General features: G+C 46.4%; 1 protein-coding gene across 12 annotated transcripts in view; it reads right to left on the bottom strand.

Annotated features, from left to right (window-relative positions):
* Positions 1-22,004, bottom strand: part of DLG1 (discs large MAGUK scaffold protein 1) — a 274,255-nt gene that overhangs the window by 184,125 nt on the left and 68,126 nt on the right. For 8 of the 12 annotated variants that reach the window (XM_084847865.1, XM_084847867.1, XM_084847871.1 and 5 more), the window contains exon 4: positions 12,203-12,376. In XM_084847865.1, the coding sequence (XP_084703991.1) occupies positions 12,203-12,376 (174 nt within the window). Of the gene's footprint in view, positions 1-10,285; positions 10,400-11,082; positions 12,377-22,004 lie in introns of those variants that run through there. The other 4 variants (XM_084847875.1, XM_084847877.1, XM_084847873.1 and 1 more) reach the window with 3 other exon arrangements.

Below are 22,004 nucleotides of genomic sequence, written 5' to 3'. Positions count from 1 at the left end.
ATGATTCCTGCTGGTATGGCTGGTGGTCCTGTTGAAGCCCAGGTCGCTCTGTGGAATGCAGAGATGACTCGGGCGGTTGGCATCATCACGCCCAAGTGCCCTCTTCCCGAGAATGGCCCGGCCAGCTCCTTGATATACACGCAAGCTGAGGACAATGAAGCAAGAGGGGAGACGGCTAGAACGCAGGTGGAGGAAAACTCGTGCCAAGTCTGACCAAACACAGGTTAGGGCTCATTATCGAGCCTACTCTGTGGCAGTGAGGATGGCAAAGAGGGAGTTCTTTTCCTCCATTGCTGCATCTTCTCAGTGTCGTCCAGTGAAGCTTTTCCAACTGGGTGATGGCCTGTTACATTCTGGGCCAGGGATAGAGACTGAGGAACCCTCGGTTGCACGCTGTGACGAGTTTGCATGGCACTTTGAAGATAAAAGTCACTGAGATTCATTATGATTTGGACACTACGACACCATGATTAATGCAGTTCCATCAGCAGAGGCATTCAGAGCACCGTCTGGTCTAGTATTATTGGATGAGTTTCAGTTAGTGAGGGCTGAGGATGGAAACAAGGGGTTTGGCCAAGTCCTGTCGACCACCTGTGTGTTTGACCCTTGCCCTTCATGGCTTATCATATCAAATAAGAAGGGGATATCCAGCTGGGTCCAGGAGGCTGCAAATTCCTCCTTGAGAGAGGGAGTGGTGCTTTAAAAGAGACGGTAATCACGCCACTCCTGAATAAGCCTAACCTGGACCTGGATGACGTTAACAATTGTAGGCCAGTGGCCAACATCCCCTTCCTGGCCAAGGTGCTTGAGTGGGTGGTTGCAGGACAGCTCTGAATTTTGTTTCTGTCTTCCAGGGTATTAGCTATCCCACCCAATTTTGTGTCCTCTGCAAATCTGATCAGCAATCCCTGCACCTCCTCCTCCACTTTGTTGGTATAGGCCAGTGGCCAACATCCCCTTCCTGGGCAAGATGCTTCAGCGGGTGGTTGCAGGACAGCTCCAGGCACTGTTGAATGAAACGGATTATCTAGATCCATTTCAATCGGCTTCAGGCCTGGTTTTGGAACGGAAACTGCCTTGGTCGCCCTGTGGGATGACCACTGCCGGGAGAGGGACAGCGGGAGTGCGATCCTGTTGATTCTCCTGGACCTCTCGGTGGCTTTCGATCCCATTGACCATAGTATCCTTCTGGATAGGTTGTCTGGGTTGGGAGTTGGAGGCACTGCACTGCTCTTACTTGGATGGCCTATTCCAGAAGGTGGAGCTGGGGGATTATTGCTCTCCGCCATGGCAATTACGCCATAGAATCATAGAATAGTATGATTATGCCTTGGCACTTGTGCCATAGGGTTCCACAGGGCTCTCTTTTATCCCCCATGCTGTTCAACATCTACATGAAACTGCCGGGGGAGGTTAACTGGAGGTGTGGGCTGAGGCACCATCAATATGCGGATGACACCCAGCTCTGCCTCTCTTTCTCATCAAAACCAGGTGAGGCAGCGGCTGTTCTGAATCAGGGCCTGGGCACAGCAATGGACTAGATGAGGGCCAATAAACTGAAACTCAATCCAGATGAGACGGAGGTGCTGTTAGTGGGTGGTTCGTCTGCCCGGCTAGGTGATACTCAGCCTGTTCTGGAGGGGGTTGCTCTCCCCCTAAAGGATCACGTTCGTAGTTTGGGGGTGCTCTTGGACCCAGAACTGTCACTTGAGGTACAGGTGAACTCAGTGGCATGGAGCACTTTTTATCAGCTTAGGCTGGTATACCAACTACACCCTTATCCGTTATAAAGGGGCTGCCTTTGAAAACAGTCTTGAAACTTTTCTGTGAACCGCCCAGAGTGCTTCGGCTATTGGGCAGTATAGAAATGAAATGAATGAAAGAATGAATGAATGAATTAATAAATAAATAAATAAATAAAATAAAATAAAATAAAATAAAAAACTTCAGCTGGTCCAAAATAGGGCAGCAGGATTGTTAACAGGGACTGGCCAACAAGATCACATTATGCCAGTACTTTTCCAGCTGCACTGGCTGCCAGTCCATTTCCGGGCCCGATTCAAAGTGCTGGTATTAACATTCAAAGCCCTTAACGGCTTGGGGCCAGGTTATCTGAAGGATCGCCTCCTCCTATATATGCCTGCCCGGACCTTAAGATCATCGTCAGCGGCCCTTCTCCATGAGCCCCTGCCAAAGGAAGTGAGGCGGGTGGCTACCAGGAGGAGGGCCTTTTCTGCTGTGGCAGACACAACCTAGCTGTGGAATGAGCTCCCTAGAGAGGTTTGCCTGGCACCTACATTTTATTCCTTCAGGCGCCAGGTGAAGACCATTTTATCCTCCCATGCATTTTAGATTCATAGTCTTTTAGCCTTGGTGTTTTAAATCTGTATTCTAAATCTCTGCATTGCTGCCTGGTTTTATTCTGGTTGTATTGTTATATTGTGGTTTTAATGCTTTTATATTTTATATTGTTTTATCCTGTGCTCTTTGGTTTTAATGTTTGTGAACAGCCTAGAAAATAAATAGTTTCCTCCAAGAACGTCTGAAGCTGCCCAGCCACCACACGCTCAAGCACCTTGCCTAAAAAGGGGATGGTAGCAATGGGGTGATAGTTCTCACACACCTCTGGGTTCTATTCAGGGAGCGTGCACTATAGCCTCTCTCAAGGCGGCAGGCACCACCCCCTGACAGAGTGAAGCGTTTACCACCTCCTGGACCCACCCAATCAATCCACCCCTGCTAGAACCTATTAACCAAGATGGGGAAGGGTCAGGCTTACATGTGGTGGGACGGACTGATTCAAGCATCTTATCCACATCATCAGGCTGCAACAACTGAAACGAATTCCAGGAAACACAACCAGAAGGAACACTGGACACTTCCCCAGACTCTGTGATAACTGTGGTGTCAAGTTCTGAGCGAATACGAGCGACTTTCTCTTTGAACTGCCTAGTAAATTTATTACAGCAAAGGACTGAGGTTTCCAATCCCAATTTCTCTGAGCCCCAGCCAGATCCTAACAAACTCTTCACCACTTGGAACAATTGTGCTGGGCGACCTTTCAAGGATAAGATAATAGAATCATAGAATCATAGAATCATAGAATAGTAGGGTTGGAAGGGGCCTACAAGGCCATCGAGTCCAACCCCCTGCTCAATGCAGGAATCCAAGTCAGAGCATCCCTGACAGGTGGCTGTCCAGCCTTGTCTTGAAGGCCTCCAGTGTGGGAGGGCCCACCAACTCCCCAGGGAATTGGTTCCATTGTCGTATTGCTCTTACAGTCAGGACGTTTTTCCTGATGTTCAGCCGGAATCTGGCTTCCTGGAACATGAGCCCATGATTCCGTGTCCTGCATTCTGGGATGATCAAGAAGAGATCCTGGCCTTCCTCTCTCTGACAACCTTTCAAGTACTTGAAGAGCGCTATCATATCTCCCCTCAGTCTTCTCTTCTCAAGGCTAAACATGCCCAGTTCTTTCAGTCTCTCTTCATAGGCCTTTGTTTCCAGTCCCCTGATCATCTTTGTTGCCCTCCTCTGAACCCTCTCCAGTTTGTCTGCATCCTTCTTAAAGTGTGGTGCCCAGAACTGGACACAGTAGTCCAGATGAGGCCTAACGAGTGCTGAGTAGAGGGGAACTAGTACTTCCCGGGATTTGGAAGCGATGCTTCTATGAATGCAGCCCAAAATAGCATTTGCCTTTTTTGCAGCCACATCACATTGTTGGCTCATAGAGGTGTAATAAGGTTTTTTTGCCATCCTCACTGCCGCATAATAGGCACAATGAAGAGTATTTGCTAATCTTCGGCCGTACTCACTCCAAGACCTGCACCACTTGCACTCTAGCCATTGTCCGGCCTGTTTCATTGCCCGCAGATCTTCTGTAAACAAAGATGAATTACAGGGTCCACAGCATTGGAGTGGGCGCTTGGGAACGATTGAATCGATAGTCTTTCCTATCTCATCATTCCATAGTGAGACCAAGGCCTCAACTGAATCGCAAGCCCTATCCGCCGGAAAATCCCCAGAGCATTCAGTAATCTCTCTGATTCCATAAGTCTCCAGGGGCAGACCATCTTAATCAGTCCCCCACCCCTGCAGGGAAAATCTGCTACTGCCAAACCAAACTTCACAAGGGAATGATCTGACCATGTCAACGGGGTTATTGAACCCCGCCCCCCTTCAAAACCAGATCATCCCTCATCTGGCCAAGAGCAAAAACCAGGGCCAGGGTATGTCAGTCTGACATCAATCCCTGGGAAAATTCTGGAGCAGATCATAAAGCAATCCATCTGGAAGCACCTTGACAACAATGTCGTGATTACTCAAAGCCAACATGGATTTGTCAAAAACAAGTCCTGCCAGACAAATCTGATCTCATTTTTTGATCAAGTCACCTCCCTTGTAGACCGTGGGAATGCTGTAGACATCATATACCTCGACTTCAGCAAAGCTTTCGACAAAGTGCCCCATGATCTCCTGATGAGCAAACTAGCTCAAAGTGGGCTAGATGAAACAACGATCCGGGCGATCCACAGTTGGCTACAGAATCGGACTCAAAGAGTGCTTATCAATGGGACCTTCTCAAACTGGGGAGAGGTAACGAGTGGGGTACCGCAGGGCTCGGTCCTGGGCCCAGTGTTCTTCAACATTTTTATTAATGACTTGGAGGAGGAGGTGCAGGGAATGCTGCTCAAATTTGCAGATGACACAACATTGGGAGGGATAGCTAATACTTTGGAAGACAGAAACAAAATTCAAAGTGATCTGGATAGACTGGAGCGCTGGGCAGAAAACAACAGAATGACATTTAATAGGGAGAAATGCCAAGTTCTGCACCTAGGAAAAAGAAACCAAATGCACAGTTACAAGATGGGGGATACGTGGCTCAACCACACTACAAGCGAGAAGGTCTTGGAATTGTTGTCGATCACAAGCTGAATATGAACCAACAATGTGATGTGGCTGCAAAAAAGGCCAATGCTCTTTTGGGCTGCATTCATAGAAGCATCGCTTCCAAATCCCGGGAAGTACTAGTTCCCCTCTACTCAGCACTCGTTAGGCCTCATCTGGACTACTGTGTCCAGTTCTGGGCACCACACTTTAAGAAGGATGCAGACAAACTGGAGAGGGTTCAGAGGAGGGCAACAAAGATGATCAGGGGACTGGAAACAAAGCCCTACGAAGAGAGACTGAAAGAACTGGGCATGTTTAGCCTTGAGAAGAGAAGACTGAGGGGAGATAGGATAGCGCTCTTCAAGTACTTGAAAGGTTGTCCAAGAGAGGAAGGCCAGGATCTCTTCTTGGTCATCCCAGAGTGCAGGACATGGAATAATGGGCTCAAGTTACAGGAAGCCAGATTCCGGCTGAACATCAGGAAAAACATCCTGACTGTAAGAGCAATACAACAATGGAACCAATTACCTGGGGAGGTGGTGGGCTCTCCCACACTGGAGGCCTTCAAGACGAGGCTGGACAGCCATTTGTCAGGGATGCTCTGACTTGGATTCCTGCATTGAGCAGGGGGTTGGACTCGATGGCCTTGTGGGCCCCTTCCAACCCTACTATTCTATGATTTTATGATTTTATGTCCTGCCACGTGTGTTGGGCCAGTGATGTAGTGGGACAGCCCTATGGTTGACATGGTTGCCATGAAGTACCGAGTGGGCCCTGTCAGGATAGCCTCGGCGTAAATGTTGAAGTCACCCAGAACCACAGTCCTAGGGTTCTCCAGCACCACCTCTGAGACCACTTGAGCCAGCTCAGGCAGGGAGACTGGTGGGCAGCAGGGTGGACGGTACACCGGCAGCATACCTGTTCTGTTTCTCTGGCCCATTACAAGGTACAGACCCTTAAAACTGGTGCTAGGATAGATGGGTTTCCGCATGAGGGAGATGGGATCCTTATGGATGACGGCAGCTCCTCCCCGCCGACCCTCCAATCTAGATTGGTGCGGTACTGAATACCCAGGTGGATAAAGCTGAGCAAGATCCACCATGCCCAGCTCATCCACCCAGGTCTCAGTAATACACACCAGGTCAGCCTCTTCATCCACAATCAAGTAACTGATAGTAATTGTTTTATTATGGACCGACCCGGCATTCTCTGGGGGTATAAACTATCTATTGTAGTCTCTCCTAGAGGTGACATTACAGTACAACACTCAGTCGTAAAAGTAATTTAACAGGGTGGATAAATTTAAATGGGGGAAATTTAAATTATCAAGAAAAAAAGCCCCTCTGATTTTAAATCAAATGGTTCCAACAATCTTGGAATTGTTGTAGGTCACAAGCTAAATATGAGCCAACAATGTGATGTGGCTGCAAAAAAGGCAAATGCTATTTGGGGCTGCATTCATTGAATCATCACTTCCAAATCCCGGGAAGTACTAGTTCTCCTCTACTCAGCACTGCTTAGGCCTCATCTAGAGTATTGTGTCCAGTTCTGGGCACCACATTTTAAGAATGATGCAGACAAACGGGAAAAGGTTCAGAGGAGGGCAACGAAGATGATCAGGGGACTGGAAACAAAGCCCTATGAGGACAGACTGAAAGAACTGGGCATGTTTAGCCTGGAGAAGACTGAGTGGAGGTATGACAGCACTCTTCAAGTACTTGAAAGATTGTCACAGCAAAGAAGGCCAGGATCTCTTCTCGATCATCCCAGAGTGCAGGACATGGAATCATGGGCTCAAGTTACAGGAAGCCAGATTCTGGCTGAACAACAGGAAAAAATTCCTGACTGTCAGAGCAATACAACAATGGAATCAATTACCTAGGGAGGTGGTGGGCTCTCCCACACTGGAGGCTGTCAGGGTGGAAACTGAGCCCAGAGAGCCCCAAAGCAGTTCTGATTCTGAGGAGGAACAGCAATCCGTGGGAGTGGAGCCAGCTCATCCCTCACAGGCTCAGCACCTGGCAGAGATTCCTCCTGCTGACATTCCAGAGATAGCGACCCGGGTAGTGAGGGAGTGCAGGAGGGGGGCTTCTTAGCTGCTCGAAGCAGACGCAAAGAGCGACAAGCGATGGAGGGCACAGAAAGGAGACGTAGCGCCCATTTGGAACGCAAGCAACGGCTGCCTCCCATGGACCCAAGGGAAAGAGGGAGGATCTCTCCCTAGCCCATAAGTTCTGGGTCTTCAAGTGACTCTCTTTCAAACGGGGATCAACTGCCTGCATGAAGCTTAGTCCATGCTGCTGTTCCCTGCTTTGGCCGCTGGTGATTAGCATCTGAAAGAGTCATTAAGCTGTAATGGGATTAAAGCTTTGAAAAGAATTCCCTTTTTGTCTTGAGTTGGCTATTGGAATCTACTGAGAGAGGCCGCCAAAGCGTTCCTGACAGCAGCATTCAAGATGAGGCTGGACAGCCATCTGTCAGGGATGCTCTAACTTGGATTCCTGCACTGAGCAGGGGGTTGGACTCAATGGTCTTATAGGCCCCTTCCAACCCTACTATTCTATGATTCTAAATGATTTTTTTTTAATTAAACAGAACATTTACCATTGCCTGGTCCAGAAGATGGTATCTTGGCTTGAGTCAAACTGTGCATGAGCCTTTTCCCATGCATGCCGCCTCTCCCTTTCTGACGTTACTATGTGCCGCAAAGTAAGCCAAGATGCGTCAATTAATTATGGCTTCCCAGTCAAAGAATCATAGAATAGTAGGGCTGGAAGGGGCCCACAAGGCCATCGAGTCCAACCCCCTGCTCAATGCAGGAATCCAAGTCAGAGCATCCCTGACAGATGGCTGTCCAGCCTCGTCTTGAAGGCCTCCAGTGTGGGAGAGCCCACCACCTCCCCAGGTAATTGGTCAGGGCAGGGAAAAGAACAGTTGCCAGGTTCTGAACAGCCAGAATCTTAAACCACAATATGACATTGTTTTTAGATCCTGGCTTAGTCCAAACCAGGTAACCAAAGTTTTCCCACTTCCAAAATACAATTGGCCAAAGCAGCTACAATCCAGAAGGGCCTATTCCCTCCCAGTGTTGTTCTGGTGTTGCTGCTTTCCGTTTCACTTTTGCAGCTTCCCCTACATTGTGTAACTCTCCTTCTGCCTTGCCCTAATCCCACCCAAATCCCAAAAACACAAAATAGCTAAAAAGGAGGGATATAAATACAATAAATACATCAAAAACTTCGGCTCATTAATAAACAGGAGCACACACAATAGGCTAGAAATAGTCCAATCACAGAAGGCTATGCTGACTAATCACTCCCTGTCACTCTCATAATATTTGAAAATCCTTTTTAGAAATGTCAAGGAAGGAGCAGGAAGAACCTCCAAAGACTAAAACGGGCTTAAATCTTCACACTCGATGCTAGTGTTGTGCATTCTCTGGAAGCCTCACTCAAGCTTCAGCTGGATAGCACATCCATCCACGAACAGCGAGAGTGAGTCACGCTACAGCAAGGGGACCCTAGTGCTCATGCCTGGCATCTTCCCTTCCCTCCTGTTCAAACGTAAACTTTCAGTTCCTCCCCCTTCAGAGCACGAATGGCCCAGTGCCACGACAAATTATTTCCTTGCAATAGGGTTGGTATTTCTCCACGTCTTCGGTTCCCGCACCAATGTTTGACATGATGGTGGCAACATGGTCAGGTAGATAGTCAGCCACAACTGGCATCTGACTAGTTCCCCCAAAAGTTGTTAAATAACCAGTCAAATGTTAGCTAATTAGCAGTCAAGTATTAAGAAAAATAATCAGTATGAGAACTGTGCTAATTACAGAAACAAATGTCTTATATTAATTTGATGGATTTATATCTCACCTCTTCCATGTATAAAAACAAATCCACAGGGCCACTTACAAACCAAACTATAGAACAATACAGCAATAAGAACACACTAAAAGGCATTCTCTCCTCATGTCAATAAATATGTCTACTGTTAATTCCCAAGGTGCATTTTATCTTGTTCCAATGCATAATTGACTGGAAGGCTTTCAACACCAGGAGATCACCAGGCACAGCAGCAGTCCATTACTTCACCCCCCCCACACACACACACCTTCTTCCCTGTAAAATAAATAAACAGGCACAGGTGGGGGCATCAGTAGTGGCAGGGGGGCATGTGGCCCACCCCTGCTTTAGAAACTCCTCCTTCAGGAGCTCCGACCCATCTTCAGCTCCATTCCCCATGAGTATATCTAGCCACAGAGTCTTACCTGGCATTTCTCTTATTAAAATCAGCTTTCCTGAAATTCAAGGTACATAATTTGAGTATGCTCACTTTTAGCTTTCCATAACGGTCAAAAATTCCAGCATGACGTGGTCACTTTCCCCCAAGGTTTGCAAAACATTAATTTCATTGACCAACTAAGAACATAAGAAGAGTCATGCAGGATCAGACCAAGGGTTCATCTAGTCCAGCAACTCTGTCCTATTGATTCGGATCAACTTGCTGTATGATTATGATCAAGACCAATTCAGGAAGGGAATACTTTGAAGAAGTGAAAGACACTGGGCAGTATCCAACACAGCTGCTCCATTTACGCCACCGACATAGCATCAATATGAGCAACCTCCAGCACAACGCCAACGGCATATGCTTGTGCAATGCGTTTTCCAGAGAAAAGCGTCATGCCAGCATACCCCACTGGTGTCGCTAACCTAAGCAACCTCTAGCACTACATCAATGTCATAAACAGAGTGGCAGCATTGGATACTGCCCAATAGCATGTACTTCCATTACTATGTTTAAATTAAAGCAGGAGAAAACAGAAAACGGTTGACACGGTAGCAGCCCAGGGAAGTGTACATGATATGCTAACAACGACTCATCTATTTCAACAGAATCCAACTAAGGTTGCTGGGGCACCTTCAGTTTTACCATCACTATTTCTTAGTTACATTTCACTCTGAGACATATATGTATTTCAATGGCATATATGTATTCCGTCACATACTTGATAGGGATAATCACCAGAAACGCATTACTTACAACTTTGAAACTGCCAAGTTTGCCTAATATTTTATTTGCAATTGTCATGGATCCTTTTTTTTTTTTTTTTTTACTAATGAACTTATGAAAGGGAAAAATAAAGCAGCAGAAATTTTTCTGCCGCACATCACTGCCAGAGAGGCATCCAAGTTGAAGCATGCCTTCAAGCACTAAGAAGCAGGCCCTTGAGAGTTGAATATGCTCAGAGCTTGGGCGCAGGCCTCTCACCCCCTCCAGAATTGCATTACCACAGATGGTGCTGTGCAGAAAGGGTGGTGATGAGGCTGGAGTTCACTGCCCCAGAGCAAAGTCTTCACAGGAGCTCTAATAAAAGTTTGGTCAGACTCACCCCAAGCTCTCCACCAACTTGGCTCACGCCATCATCCCTGCTGCTTCGTTCCCTGGAAAAGCAGGGAAATCTGCAACATGCATTTGTTTGAGATGCCTCTGGACTTCTAATATGCTGAAAGTGAGGAAGGATAGTTTGGGGAAATCTGACAACACTACTGAGGCTGTCTTGAGCACGTATAAGCAGTGTCTTCCTGTGCAAGAGCACCACCTAGCGGCAGTGGCCTACTAGGATCTTCTTACCTTCCTGGTTTGTATTTTTATGGGGGGGGTAAACTTTCTCAATGACGGTGGGGGGATATTATGCCTCATTGTTCTCAGTGAGTATTTTGAAATAGAAGTATGACAGGGAAGATAGTCAAGAACTCCCCTGGCTTCAAACCGTACGGGCTGCAAAGCTATGCACTGGTTCAGGAAGTCTGCCCCTAATGGCTGAAGATGTTACTGCAGGTTTTGACCACATTAACGTTAATTAAAATAAATTAGTGTGTTTTAAACACAAAATACCCCAGGGTCACCTTATAATGATGGCATGCCAATTTCAGGTCCCTAGGTTTCACAGTCTTGGAGCTATAGCACTCACGGATGAAAACAGACACACATCCTCTTCTTATCATAGCTAACCAGCCATTCAGCAGAGAAGCCTCTGACCTTTAGGGGCTGGGTGCTTACTGCGCCAACTCCTGGAACAGACTCCCAGAGCTTCAGCTATTAAACCTCCACATTATGCAGTATTTGCCAGGAACATCTACAGAACTTCCAGAACTGCAATTCAAATCTCTAGATGTATTTACAAACCATTTCAAAGCTGAAGTGTTCCATCTTCATATTCCCATTATTTAGAACACCAGAGGCCTAGCAAAAGATGTGAAGAAAATCCACGCCACATGGTGTGGAGGCGACAGATGCAATCCTGCTCTGCAATCAGCAGGGGCTCAGTGCTGCTGAGACTGGCAAAGGCAGGGAGGGGCTCCCCATGTGCTCACCTGCTGTAGCAACCAGATAAAAGATGGTGCATTCCTTATGCTTTATCAGGGGAAAAACCCTTTTGAAGATCACCAGCCTCTGCGCACAGAAATTCTGCACATCGGTTCAATATTCATATTTCAGTAAACAGAGAAGCTTGTCTCCCCTGCCCTCCCTCCAACTCCCAGCCCTCACCCCCAGCTAAGTGCACACAAACAGGGGAGACCCTCCTCTGGTATTCCCCACACATCTAAGCAGGTTCCCTTCTACAGCCATCATGAGCATTTGCTTCCACCACAGCTCAGCATCATGAGCTCCTCTGTGTCTACCCTGAGAACTAAGATGAGCTTGAACCACCACTTGACCTCCAACCTCCAACCTCCAGGAATGCACAACATGGGCCTTCAAGGATACTGATCCTACTGCCAGAAGGATTCACGCTCTACGTCTGGCACCCCACCACAGCACGTAAGCATGCAGAGAAAGCTGCCACTTCCACTACTTTAGGCTCTGTGACAATCACAGAGATTTTGCTTTATGTTCTCAACAAAAAACTCAACAGACTCAAAAATCTTAGGGGGAAATACATGGCCTTGCACGCTGCAACTGGAAGCAGACGTAGAATAAGCAGTCAAAATTATAAACATTTAATTAGAACACTCTTGCCTGGACGCTGCTAAGTTCTTTCAATTAAACAGATTTGTTTAATGCTGATCAAATGTAAAGATTTCTCAAACAGTAGTAATCAGTTGCTCTTCTTTCACAGAAGTAGCAGAAAATGAACAAATAGAAAAAATGCCAGAGCCTCAGACTATTGTGATGGCCCACAGACCAGACAGACAAAAGGGCATGACTTTCAACAGCAAGGAGGAGACACGCCACTTCTCACTAGAAACCTGGCCTTGTGCCGACACAGCATGTTTTGAAACAACTGAAATACACCTTCTCCTACCTTGACTGGTGAAATATGTGAGTGTGAAACAAATCCATGGATGCTTTCAATTTGCGAGAGGCTCTTCTCAGACACATGCACAAGCTCTGGAACTGTCCCCTCGCTGAGCACCTGGGGGGAGCCGCTGCAATCTAGCGAAGGGGTATCTCCATCATCATCCTGAGAGCGGTATTTCTGAAAGAGGTTACAGACAGAGAGATATTACACGGGAGACCTCCGCCACATGGTAGCTGCAACTTTGACTCAACAGGGGAAGATGGGAGAGTACTGGCGGGCTGGCAACAGCTACTGCCACGCAGCCCGGGCGCAGTCTGCCGGCGTAACGACATGCCCACATGACATCCCAGACCATTGTGCAAGGTGCCCTCCCTGCCAGACATGGCCATTCAGGGTCATGCGTAGCACCACCTTTTATTCATCTATAACACTTAAATGCCACCTGTCTGGAAGCTGGCATTCAAGACACCACTAAACTAAAAAAATACAAACACACCCTTCATGGAATAAGTCACAAAATGCAAATACAAAATTCAAAGCAGTCATACAATAAAAATAAATCCCAACAGACACAGAGAAAAGCAATTAAAATTGTTTAGCTGGAGGAAAACCAAGACCACAACCTAAACCAAACAGCCTCCCCAAAAAATCACACCATAAATATATGAACCCCCAAAAACCTAGACAGACTTTGCCCAGTGGCCAAAAGCTCATTGTAAAGAAGGTGCCAGGCAGACCTCCCTGGGGAGGGAGGTACAGAAATGGGGTGTCTACAGAAGAGGCTCTCTCCACAACAGCCACGAGGCTAAGGAAGGCTGGTTTATATGACAGTAAAGACAGCACCTGGTGACATCCTCTGGGGCAGCCCCCCCCGCCCCGCCCAAGGGAGCCCATCCCTGGTACCACCCACCACATCTCAGTATGTGGGGCCACTGTTAATAGGCCATTCTGAACAAATCTCATCACTTGGGGCGGGGACACATGGAGACATGAAGTCCTTCACATAATCTGCACCCCTGTCCACAGGTTCCAGGAGTCACTTTTGAAGCTGCAGAGCCAGTCAGATATTTAGCCTCACAAACATTACACTTTACTAGTAAAATTGCTAAACCATTTAATCATGTAAAACCAACCTAAATCCCATTGAAGACAGTTACATCTACTGTATGATTCATGGGGGACAGGAACAAAGGATTTCACATCTTCATTCCCTCTAACCAAACAGTTGAGACCCAGCGTGGTGTAGTGGCTAGAGTGTTGGACTGGGAGTTGGGAGATCCAGGTTCAGTCTGTTTCCGCCTCCCAGTCTGTTTCCCACCTCCCAGATGAGCAGAGCAGAGCAGAGGAAGCTGGTCCAGCTGGTCCAGGGACTACAGAAGCAAGCAAGCTCCCAGGGAGCAAGCAACCAGAGTGAGTGAACAGGGGGAGCAAACAAGAGTTGGGCAGGGAAGTTGCAGTGGTAGAGGAGACAAAGGAGACAAAGGAGACAGAGGCCAAGAGTTTTTTTGTTGTTTATTCGGTCAGTCGCTTCCGACTCTTCGTGGCTTCATAGACCAGCCCACGCCGGAGCTTCCTGTCAGCCATCACCACCCCCAGCTCCCCCAAGGTCGAGCTCGTCACCTCCAGAATATCATCCATCCACCTTGTTCTTGGTCGGCCCCTCTTCCTTTTGCCTTCCACTTTCCCTAGCATCAGCATCTTCTACAGGGTATCCTGTCTTCTCATTATGTGGCCAAAGTACTTCAGTTTTGCCTTTAATATCCTTCCCTCCAGTGAGCAGTCTGGCTTGATTTCCTGGAGGATGGACTGGTTTGATCTTCTTGCAGTCCAAGGCACTCTCAGAATTTTCCTCCAGCACCACCGTTCAAAAGCATCTGTTTTCCTTCGCTCAGCCTTCCTTATGGTCCAGCTCTCGCAGCCATAGGTTACTACAGGGAATACCATTGCTTTAACTATGCGGACCTTTGTTGTCAGTCAGTGTGATGTCTCTGCTCTTCACTATTTTATCAAGATTTGTCATTGCTGTCCTCCCAAGAAGTAAACGTCTTCTGATTTCCTGGCTGCAGGCAGCGTCTGCAGTCAACTTCGCGCCTAGAAAGACAAAGTCTGTCACTGCCTCCATGTTTTCTCCCTCTATTTGCCAGTTCTCAATCAAGCTGGTTGCCATAATCTTGGTTTTTTTGAGGTTGAACTGCAACCCAGCTTTTGCACTTTCTTCTTTCACCTTCGTCATGAGGTTCCTCAGCTCCTCCTCGCTTTCAGCCATCAAAGTGGTATCATCTGTATATCGGAGATTGTTAATGTTTCTTCCAGCGATTTTAACTGCAGCCTTGGCTTCATCAAGCCCAGCACGTGGCATGATGTGTTCTGCGTACAGGTTGAATAGGTAGGGTGACAGTATACAACCCTGCCGTACTCCTTTCCCAATCTTAAACCAGTCCGTTCTGTGGTCTGTGCTTACCGTTGCTACTTGGACGCAGACAATAAGAGATGCAAAAAAGCATTTTGAAGAACATATCACTAACAACATCAAGGCCAACAATAGAATCCCAGAATAGTAGGGTTGGAAGGGGCCTACAAGGCCATCGAGTCCAACCCCCTGCTCAATGCAAGAATCCAAGTCACAGCATCCCTGACAGATGGCTGTCCAGCCTCATCTTGAACGCCTCCAGTGTGGGAGAGCCCACCACCTCCCCAGGGAATGGGTTCCATTGTCGTATTGCTCTGACAGTCAGGAGGTTTTTCCTGATGTTCAGCCGGAATCTGGCTTCCTGTCACTTCAGCCCATTATTCCATGTCCTGCACTCTGGGATGATCAAGAAGAGATCCTGGCCTTCCTCTCGGTGACAACCTTTCAAGTCCTTGAGGAGTGCTATCATATCTCCCCTCAGTCTTCTCTTCTCAAGGCTAAACATGCCCAGTTCTTTCAGTCTCTCTTCATAGGGCTTTGTTTCCAGTCCCCTGATCATCTTTGCTGCGCTCCTCTGAACCCTCTCCAGTTTGTCTGCATCCTTCTGAAAGTGTGGTGCCCAGAACTGGACACAGTAGTCCAGATGAGGCCTAACCAGTGCTGAGTAGAGGGGAACTAGTATTTCCCGGGATTTGGAAGCGATGCTTCTATGAATGCAGCCCAAAAGAGCATTGGCCTTTTTTGCAGCCACATCACATTGTTGGCTCATATTCAGCTTGTGATCGCCAACAATTCCAAGATCTAATTGGTGGGGGCGAGGCAATTCGATCACATAACACTTATACTGCACCAGCTGCACTGGTTACCAGTGTGTTTCTGAGCCCAATTCAAAGTGGTGGTTTTGACCTTTAAAGCCTTAAACAGTTTGGGACCAAGTTACCTTCACTCATATCAGCCTGCCTGCACTTTAAGATCAGAAAGAGAGGCCCTTCTCATTTGCCCACCCAAGAGAGCACTCAGGTGGGTGATCACATATGAGAGGGCCTTCTCTGCAGTGGCCTCACACCTTTGGAACAAGCTGCCATCGGAGGTCCACCATGTTCCATCACTGCAGACTTTTAAGAAGGCCTTGAAAACATATTATTTTACCTTGGCCTTCTCTTGATATGACTGCTATTTTTGCTGTTACGACTGTTAACACTGTTGCTGGTTTTATTATTGGCTTTTATTGTTGTTTTTATTTTTTTATCACTTTTAATTTTTTAACTGTTTTTATGTATTTTATTGCTGTAAGCTGCCTTGGGAGGGCTTCTCCCCTGAAAGGCGGCCAAGAAATATTTTAAATAAATAAATAAGCTCATTGAGGTGCCAGATGAAGACCGTTTTATTCTCCCAGGCTTTTATTTTGTAGTTTAAAGAATGGTTTAACATTATGTTTCATTAAGTCTTTATATTTATCATTTTAAGCTGTATTTTGTGAACTGCCCAGAGAGCTTTGGCTCTGGAGTGGTATAAAAATGTAATAAAGAAATACATAAATTTTGTAGTCTTTCCCTGATTTGTAATCAACTATGACACTACTCTCTTTTCCTACTGTTAGCATTAATGTATTATTATTTTATACTATTTTTACACTGGTCTTTATATTGTATATATGTATTTTGGATGTAAACTGCTTTGAGATTTTAGGATATCAAGTGATGTAGTAGTAGTATGAATAAATTAAATAAATAAATAAATAAAGGAGGCTCTAATACATGGAACATGCATCCGAAACAGTAACAATCCTATCTTAAAAACCCGAATTATACAATATGCACATGTGATGCTGTGAAATGTGGTTATAAGTAACTGGGAAAATGTATCTGATGTTACGCTGCTGCCTGTTCCCACATGATAAACCTTTGAGGCCTCTGCTCCAAGTCTGAAGAGAGGCAGGTGTTTCAGGCCCGTTTCAGTTGTCGCGCCCCATCTGACGCTATCTCCTCCAGATGGGAGAAGGCAGCAGAGCTCAGGCAATTCAGACGGGTTCTCCATGCTTGGGAGATTTCCCAGATACACAACAAAGAGACTGGTGGCATCCTGAAGACTTCTGCAAGGTGTTGCTTGTTTCCCATCATACCTCACAGAACTCAGGCGAGCCTCATGACTGTTTAGAAAGAGCAACACGAGCCAGCCCTCCACGTTTTTTGAAGGCCTTGGGCGTGAATGGACAGTCAGGATCAACAGGTACTATAACAGCATGTCAGAAAAAGCCTGTGCAAGTGGAGCCAGATCCCCAAGATTAGTTGCAGGGGTGAGAGACGCATCAACATTATTTTTCCACTGACAGCATATACCACTTACCTGAGTCATCACATTCTAACACAGTTAGAGCCAGAATTCTACCCTGCACACAGTAGGAAGGTTACTACAAGGGGGAGTAGACCAGCTATACTCAAGATTTACTATCAGAGGTATTAACTAGTTGTTTAGAGGAGACCTTCACATTAGCACCGGTAGCATGAGGCAGCGTAACAATTTCCTAAAATGTTCAAACCATGGGGAGATTTTTCTTCTCATTTTTCACAAACATAGGAAAATGTGCACACCAAGGTGCACATTGATGGCAACGGGTGGGTGGCACCTCACAAGGGCCGGGAAGAGCGTGTTCGAACACGGCGTGAAGACGTCATCAGAAGGACTTTAAATGAAATCCAAGGGGGAAAGAGAAGTAAAATTCAGGCTAACAATTGACGAAGCCTTATGCACCACAACAGGGAGAACAGCTCTAAAAGTGCCCAATAATAGTCTTGAAAAAATGTAGGAAGAAAGCCAGCTATGAAGCACATCGTCTTCCATGTCTATACACTAATGCCCAGAATATGGGAAACAAACAGAACGAACTTGAACTCTTCACATAAGAGGGAAATTATGACTTGATAGGTGTAACTGAAATTTGATGGGATGACTCCCATGACTGGAATACAGCAATTGAAGAATAAAACTTGTTGAAACAGAACAGAGGGAACAGAAGGGGAGGTGGAATCACACTATATATTAAAAATACATATACCTGCATAGAAAAACAGGAGGATGAGCTTGGTAGCCCCATCGAGAGCATCTGGATCAAAATACATGGAGCAAAGAATAAAAGGAACCTGGTGGTCAGAGTCTACTACCGGCCACCCAATCAAGGAGAAGACGAGGATGAAACTTTTGAAAAGCAAATAGCCAGTGTTTCAAGGAAGCATGATGTAGTAGTAATGGGGGACTTCAACTTCCCTGATATTTGTTGGGAGACAAATTCTGCAAAACATGGCCCCTCCAAGGAATCCCAAGCATATGTTGCTAACTTCCTCCTACAGAAAGTGGAGGAAGAAACTAGAGGATCGGCTATCCTTGACTTCATCCTAACCAACAGAGATCACTTAGTGGATAAGGTAGCAGTTACAGCAACTCTGGAGGAAAGCGACCATGTTATACTGGAGTTCTTGGTTTAAAACAAAGCAAAAGCCAAGTGTAGCCAAACACGTACCCTGGGTTTTAGGAAAGCTGATTTTAATAAACTCAGAACAATGATCAGTAAGGTCCCATGGCAAGCGACTCTAACGAGACAAGGAGTCCAAGATGGGTGGGCGTTTTTTTTAAAAGGAAGTTCTAAAGGCACAATTACAAACAGTTCAAAAAGAAAAAAGGTGGAAAACAACAGAAGAAGCCAAAGTGGCTTCACAAAAAGCTTGGAGATGACCTGAAAACATAAGAGGACACATATAATTGTAATTGCTTATTACCTCTTCCCAGTTTGAGAAGATCTCACTGATAAACACTCTTTGAGTCCGATTCTGTAGCCAACTGTGGATCCACCTGATAGTTGTTTCATCTAGCCAGAGGTGGCCAAGAGGGAATAGTTCAAATATTTCACATAGAATCATAGAATAGTAGGGTTGTAAGGGGCTTATAAGACCACTTAGTCCAACCCCCTGCTCAACAGTAGCCCCAGTTGGTTGCTATTGTATGATTGGTTGTCGATCACAAGCTGAATATGAGCCAACAATGTGATGTGGCTGCAAAAAATACAAATGCTATTTTGGGCAGCAATAATAGAAGCATAGCTTCCAAATCCCAAGAAGTACTAGTACCCCTCTACTCAGCACTGGTTAGGCCTCATCTGGACTACTGTGTCCAGTTCTGGGCACCACACTTTCAGAAGGATGCAGACAAACTGGAGAGGGTTCAGAGGAGGGCAACGAAGATGATCAGGGGCCTGGAAAAAAAGCCCTATGAAGAGAGACTGAAAGAACTGGGCATGTTTAGCCTTGAGAAGAGAAGACTGAGGGGAGATATGATAGCACTCTTCAAGCACTTGAAAGGTTGTCACAGAAAAGACGGCCAGGATCTCTACTTGATCATCCCAGAGTGCAAGACACGGAATAATGGGCTCAAGTTACAGGAAGCCAGATTCCGGCTGAACATCAGGAAAAACATCCTGGAATCACCAGGAATCATTCAAGCCCCTCACCCTGTAAGCTGTAGACACTTCAACAGGGAAGGCAAGTTGCCTGGATCTCTGAAGCAGTTATAGTTATTAGCTTTTGACTATTCTGGAATTACATATGGGGCCTACAGCTAATTATCATCAGCTATATGATTTCTGAAGTGTGTGACCATTAAGCTTTTACCGTGGGACTTGCTACAATAAAAACGTCTCACTGATTTGGGGTGTCCTGTGTCAGAATGCCAGAGGGTGTGCATGGAGAATCAAGTCCATGACAGATTTGCGCCATTGTTCAGAAAATATATTAAAAAGTTTCAATGGGAAGCTTGATTTAAATCATTGATTTAAATAGTATTTTTTTTCTTGCTGATTAAACTCACTGATTTAAATTGTCTTGATTTAAATCAATCTACCATGACCATCACCATGGCAAGTGCCCCTTCTCCCACCTCCTAAATGGGAATGTGCAGTTCCCAGAATGGGCCCTCCAATTTGCCACCTGCGAACAGGACTGACAAACTGGGGCGAGGGAATCAAGTACACCCTAAGAGCAATGCTTTAATCATTAACTTTACTACCTTTGAATCTTGGATCCAGGCATTTTAAAGTAAAGTGACTTGGCTGCTATAACAAATCAGCTGTACCAAATGGTCCCCATCTGCCAGCACAAAGCATCAGGAAGGCTAAAGCTGAGAACGAGCTGAGGTTAGCGAGGGATGCTAAAAACAACAAAAAGGCTTTCTTCAGATATGTGCATAGTAAAAGGCAGAGGAAAGAAATGGTGGTTCAGCTAGTAAATACGGATGGCAAAACGATGACAGATGACAAAGAAAAGGCAGAGGTGCTCAGTTCCTACTTTGGCTCAGTCTTCTCCCAAAAGACGGTCTATGACCCCCCTGGCAAAGGCGAAGTACGGGCAGAAGGGGCAGGATTGCAACTTGAGAACGATAGGCATATGGTCAAGTAACACTTAATTCTTTGAATGAGTTCAAATCTCCAGGGCCAGATGAACTGCATCCTAGAGTGATAAAGGAACTGGCAGAAGAACTCTCAGAACCGCTGTCTATTCTGTTTGAGCAATCATGGAGGACGGGGGAAGTGCCAGATGACTGGAGGAGGGCTCATGTTGTCCCTCTCTTCAAAGAGGGTAAAAAGGAGGAACCTGGGAACTACAGACCAGTCAGTCTGACATCAATCCCTGGGAAAAGTCTGGAGCAGATGATAAAGCAGTCCATCTGGAAGCACCTTGAAAACAATGCCGTGATTACTGGAAGCCAATATGGATTTGTCAAGAACAAATTCTTGGACAGAATGGGGGAACTACAGCAGCAGAAGGTTGAAGAGCAACAGCAAGATGAGGCAGTGGGAAATGCTGAGGTGAAGAAAAATGGAGTAGAGGATACTCCTTGGGAAAGGATGACAGTTAGGAGAAGAAGAGCTAGACACCGCTCTACACCAGTGGAAGCAGTGGAGCTGTGGAACTGATTCCAGGTACTTGCGGATGAGACTGGAGGACAGCCTGCAGAGGAAGAATCACAGGGGAACCTGCATGAGAGTGAGCAAGAGGCTGAAGGTCAGTCAAACAGAGGCGATGAAACCCAGGCCTACAAGAAGAAGAAGAGAAGAGTGGGAGTAGTGGGAGACTCCTTGCTGCGTGGGATCGAGACCCAAGGATGTCGCAAAGACCCATGGACTCGCCAGGTATGTTGTCTCCCGGGAGGACGAATTAGAGACGTGACTGAAGGGTTGCCTGCGCTCATCAAGCCCACTGACAGGTATCCCTTTCTTCTCATCCATGTGGGAACAACTGATACCGCCAAGCAGAGCTACGAAGAAATCATGTCAGACTTTGAAGCTTTGGGAAGGAAACTCAAGAACTTTGGGGCCCAGATAGTTTTCTCATCCATCCTTCCAGTAGTTAGAAGAGGGATAGAAAGGGAACGAAAAATACTCTGGGTGAATGACTGCTATGAAGGTGGTGCCGACGAGAGAGATTTGGATTCTGGGACCACAGGCTATACTTCCTGGAAGATGGGCTGTTGGCTAGGGATGGGTTGCACCTCACAAAGGATGGGAAGAATGTGTTTGGCCACAGCATGAAGAACTTCATCAGGAGGGCTTTAAACTGAATCCTACGGGGAAGGGAGATGTAATGTTGGGGGTAACAATGGACGTAGGCGCATGCACTGCAACGGAGAGAACAGCTCTGATAGCGCCCAATCATACTCTTCAGACACATGTCGGAAGAAAGCCAGACTATGAAGCACATGGTCTTCGATGTCTATATACTAATGCCCAGAGTATGGGAAACAAACAGAACAAACTTGAACTCTTAATACAGGAGGGAAATTATGACTTAATAAGTATAACTGAGACTTGGTGGGATGACTCTCATGACTGGAATACAGCATTTGAAGGATATAACTTGTTCAAAAAGAACAGGAGGAACAGAAAGGGAGGTGGGGTTGCACTGTATGTGAAAAAGACATATCTCTGCACAGAAATACAGGAGGAGGAGCTTGGTAGCCCCATTGAGAGCATCGATCACAAGCTGAATATGAGCCAACAATGTGATGTGGCTGCAAAAAAGGCAAATGCTCTTTTGGGCTGCATTCATAGAAGCATCGCTTCCAAATCCTGGGAAGTACTAGTTCCCCTCTACTCAGCACTCGTTAGGCCTCATCTGGACTACTGTGTCCAGTTCTGGGCACCACACTTTCAGAAGGATGCAGACAAACTGGAGAGGGTTCAGAGGAGGGCAACAAAGATGATCAGGGGACTGGAAACAAAGCCCTATGAAGAGAGACTGAAAGAACTGGGCATGTTTAGCCTTGAGGACTGAGGGGAGATATGATAGCGCTCTTCAAGTACTTGAAATGTTGTCACAAAGAGGAAGGCCACCATCTCTTCTCGATCAT

The sequence above is a fragment of the Heloderma suspectum genome, chromosome 3 (assembly GCF_057233095.1).
Source record: "Heloderma suspectum isolate Gila_16-S chromosome 3, 16-S_ref, whole genome shotgun sequence".
NCBI lineage: Eukaryota > Metazoa > Chordata > Lepidosauria > Squamata > Helodermatidae > Heloderma > Heloderma suspectum.
The sequence above is the reverse complement of the archived record's forward strand: the minus strand, read 5'-3'. Positions and strand labels throughout refer to the sequence as shown.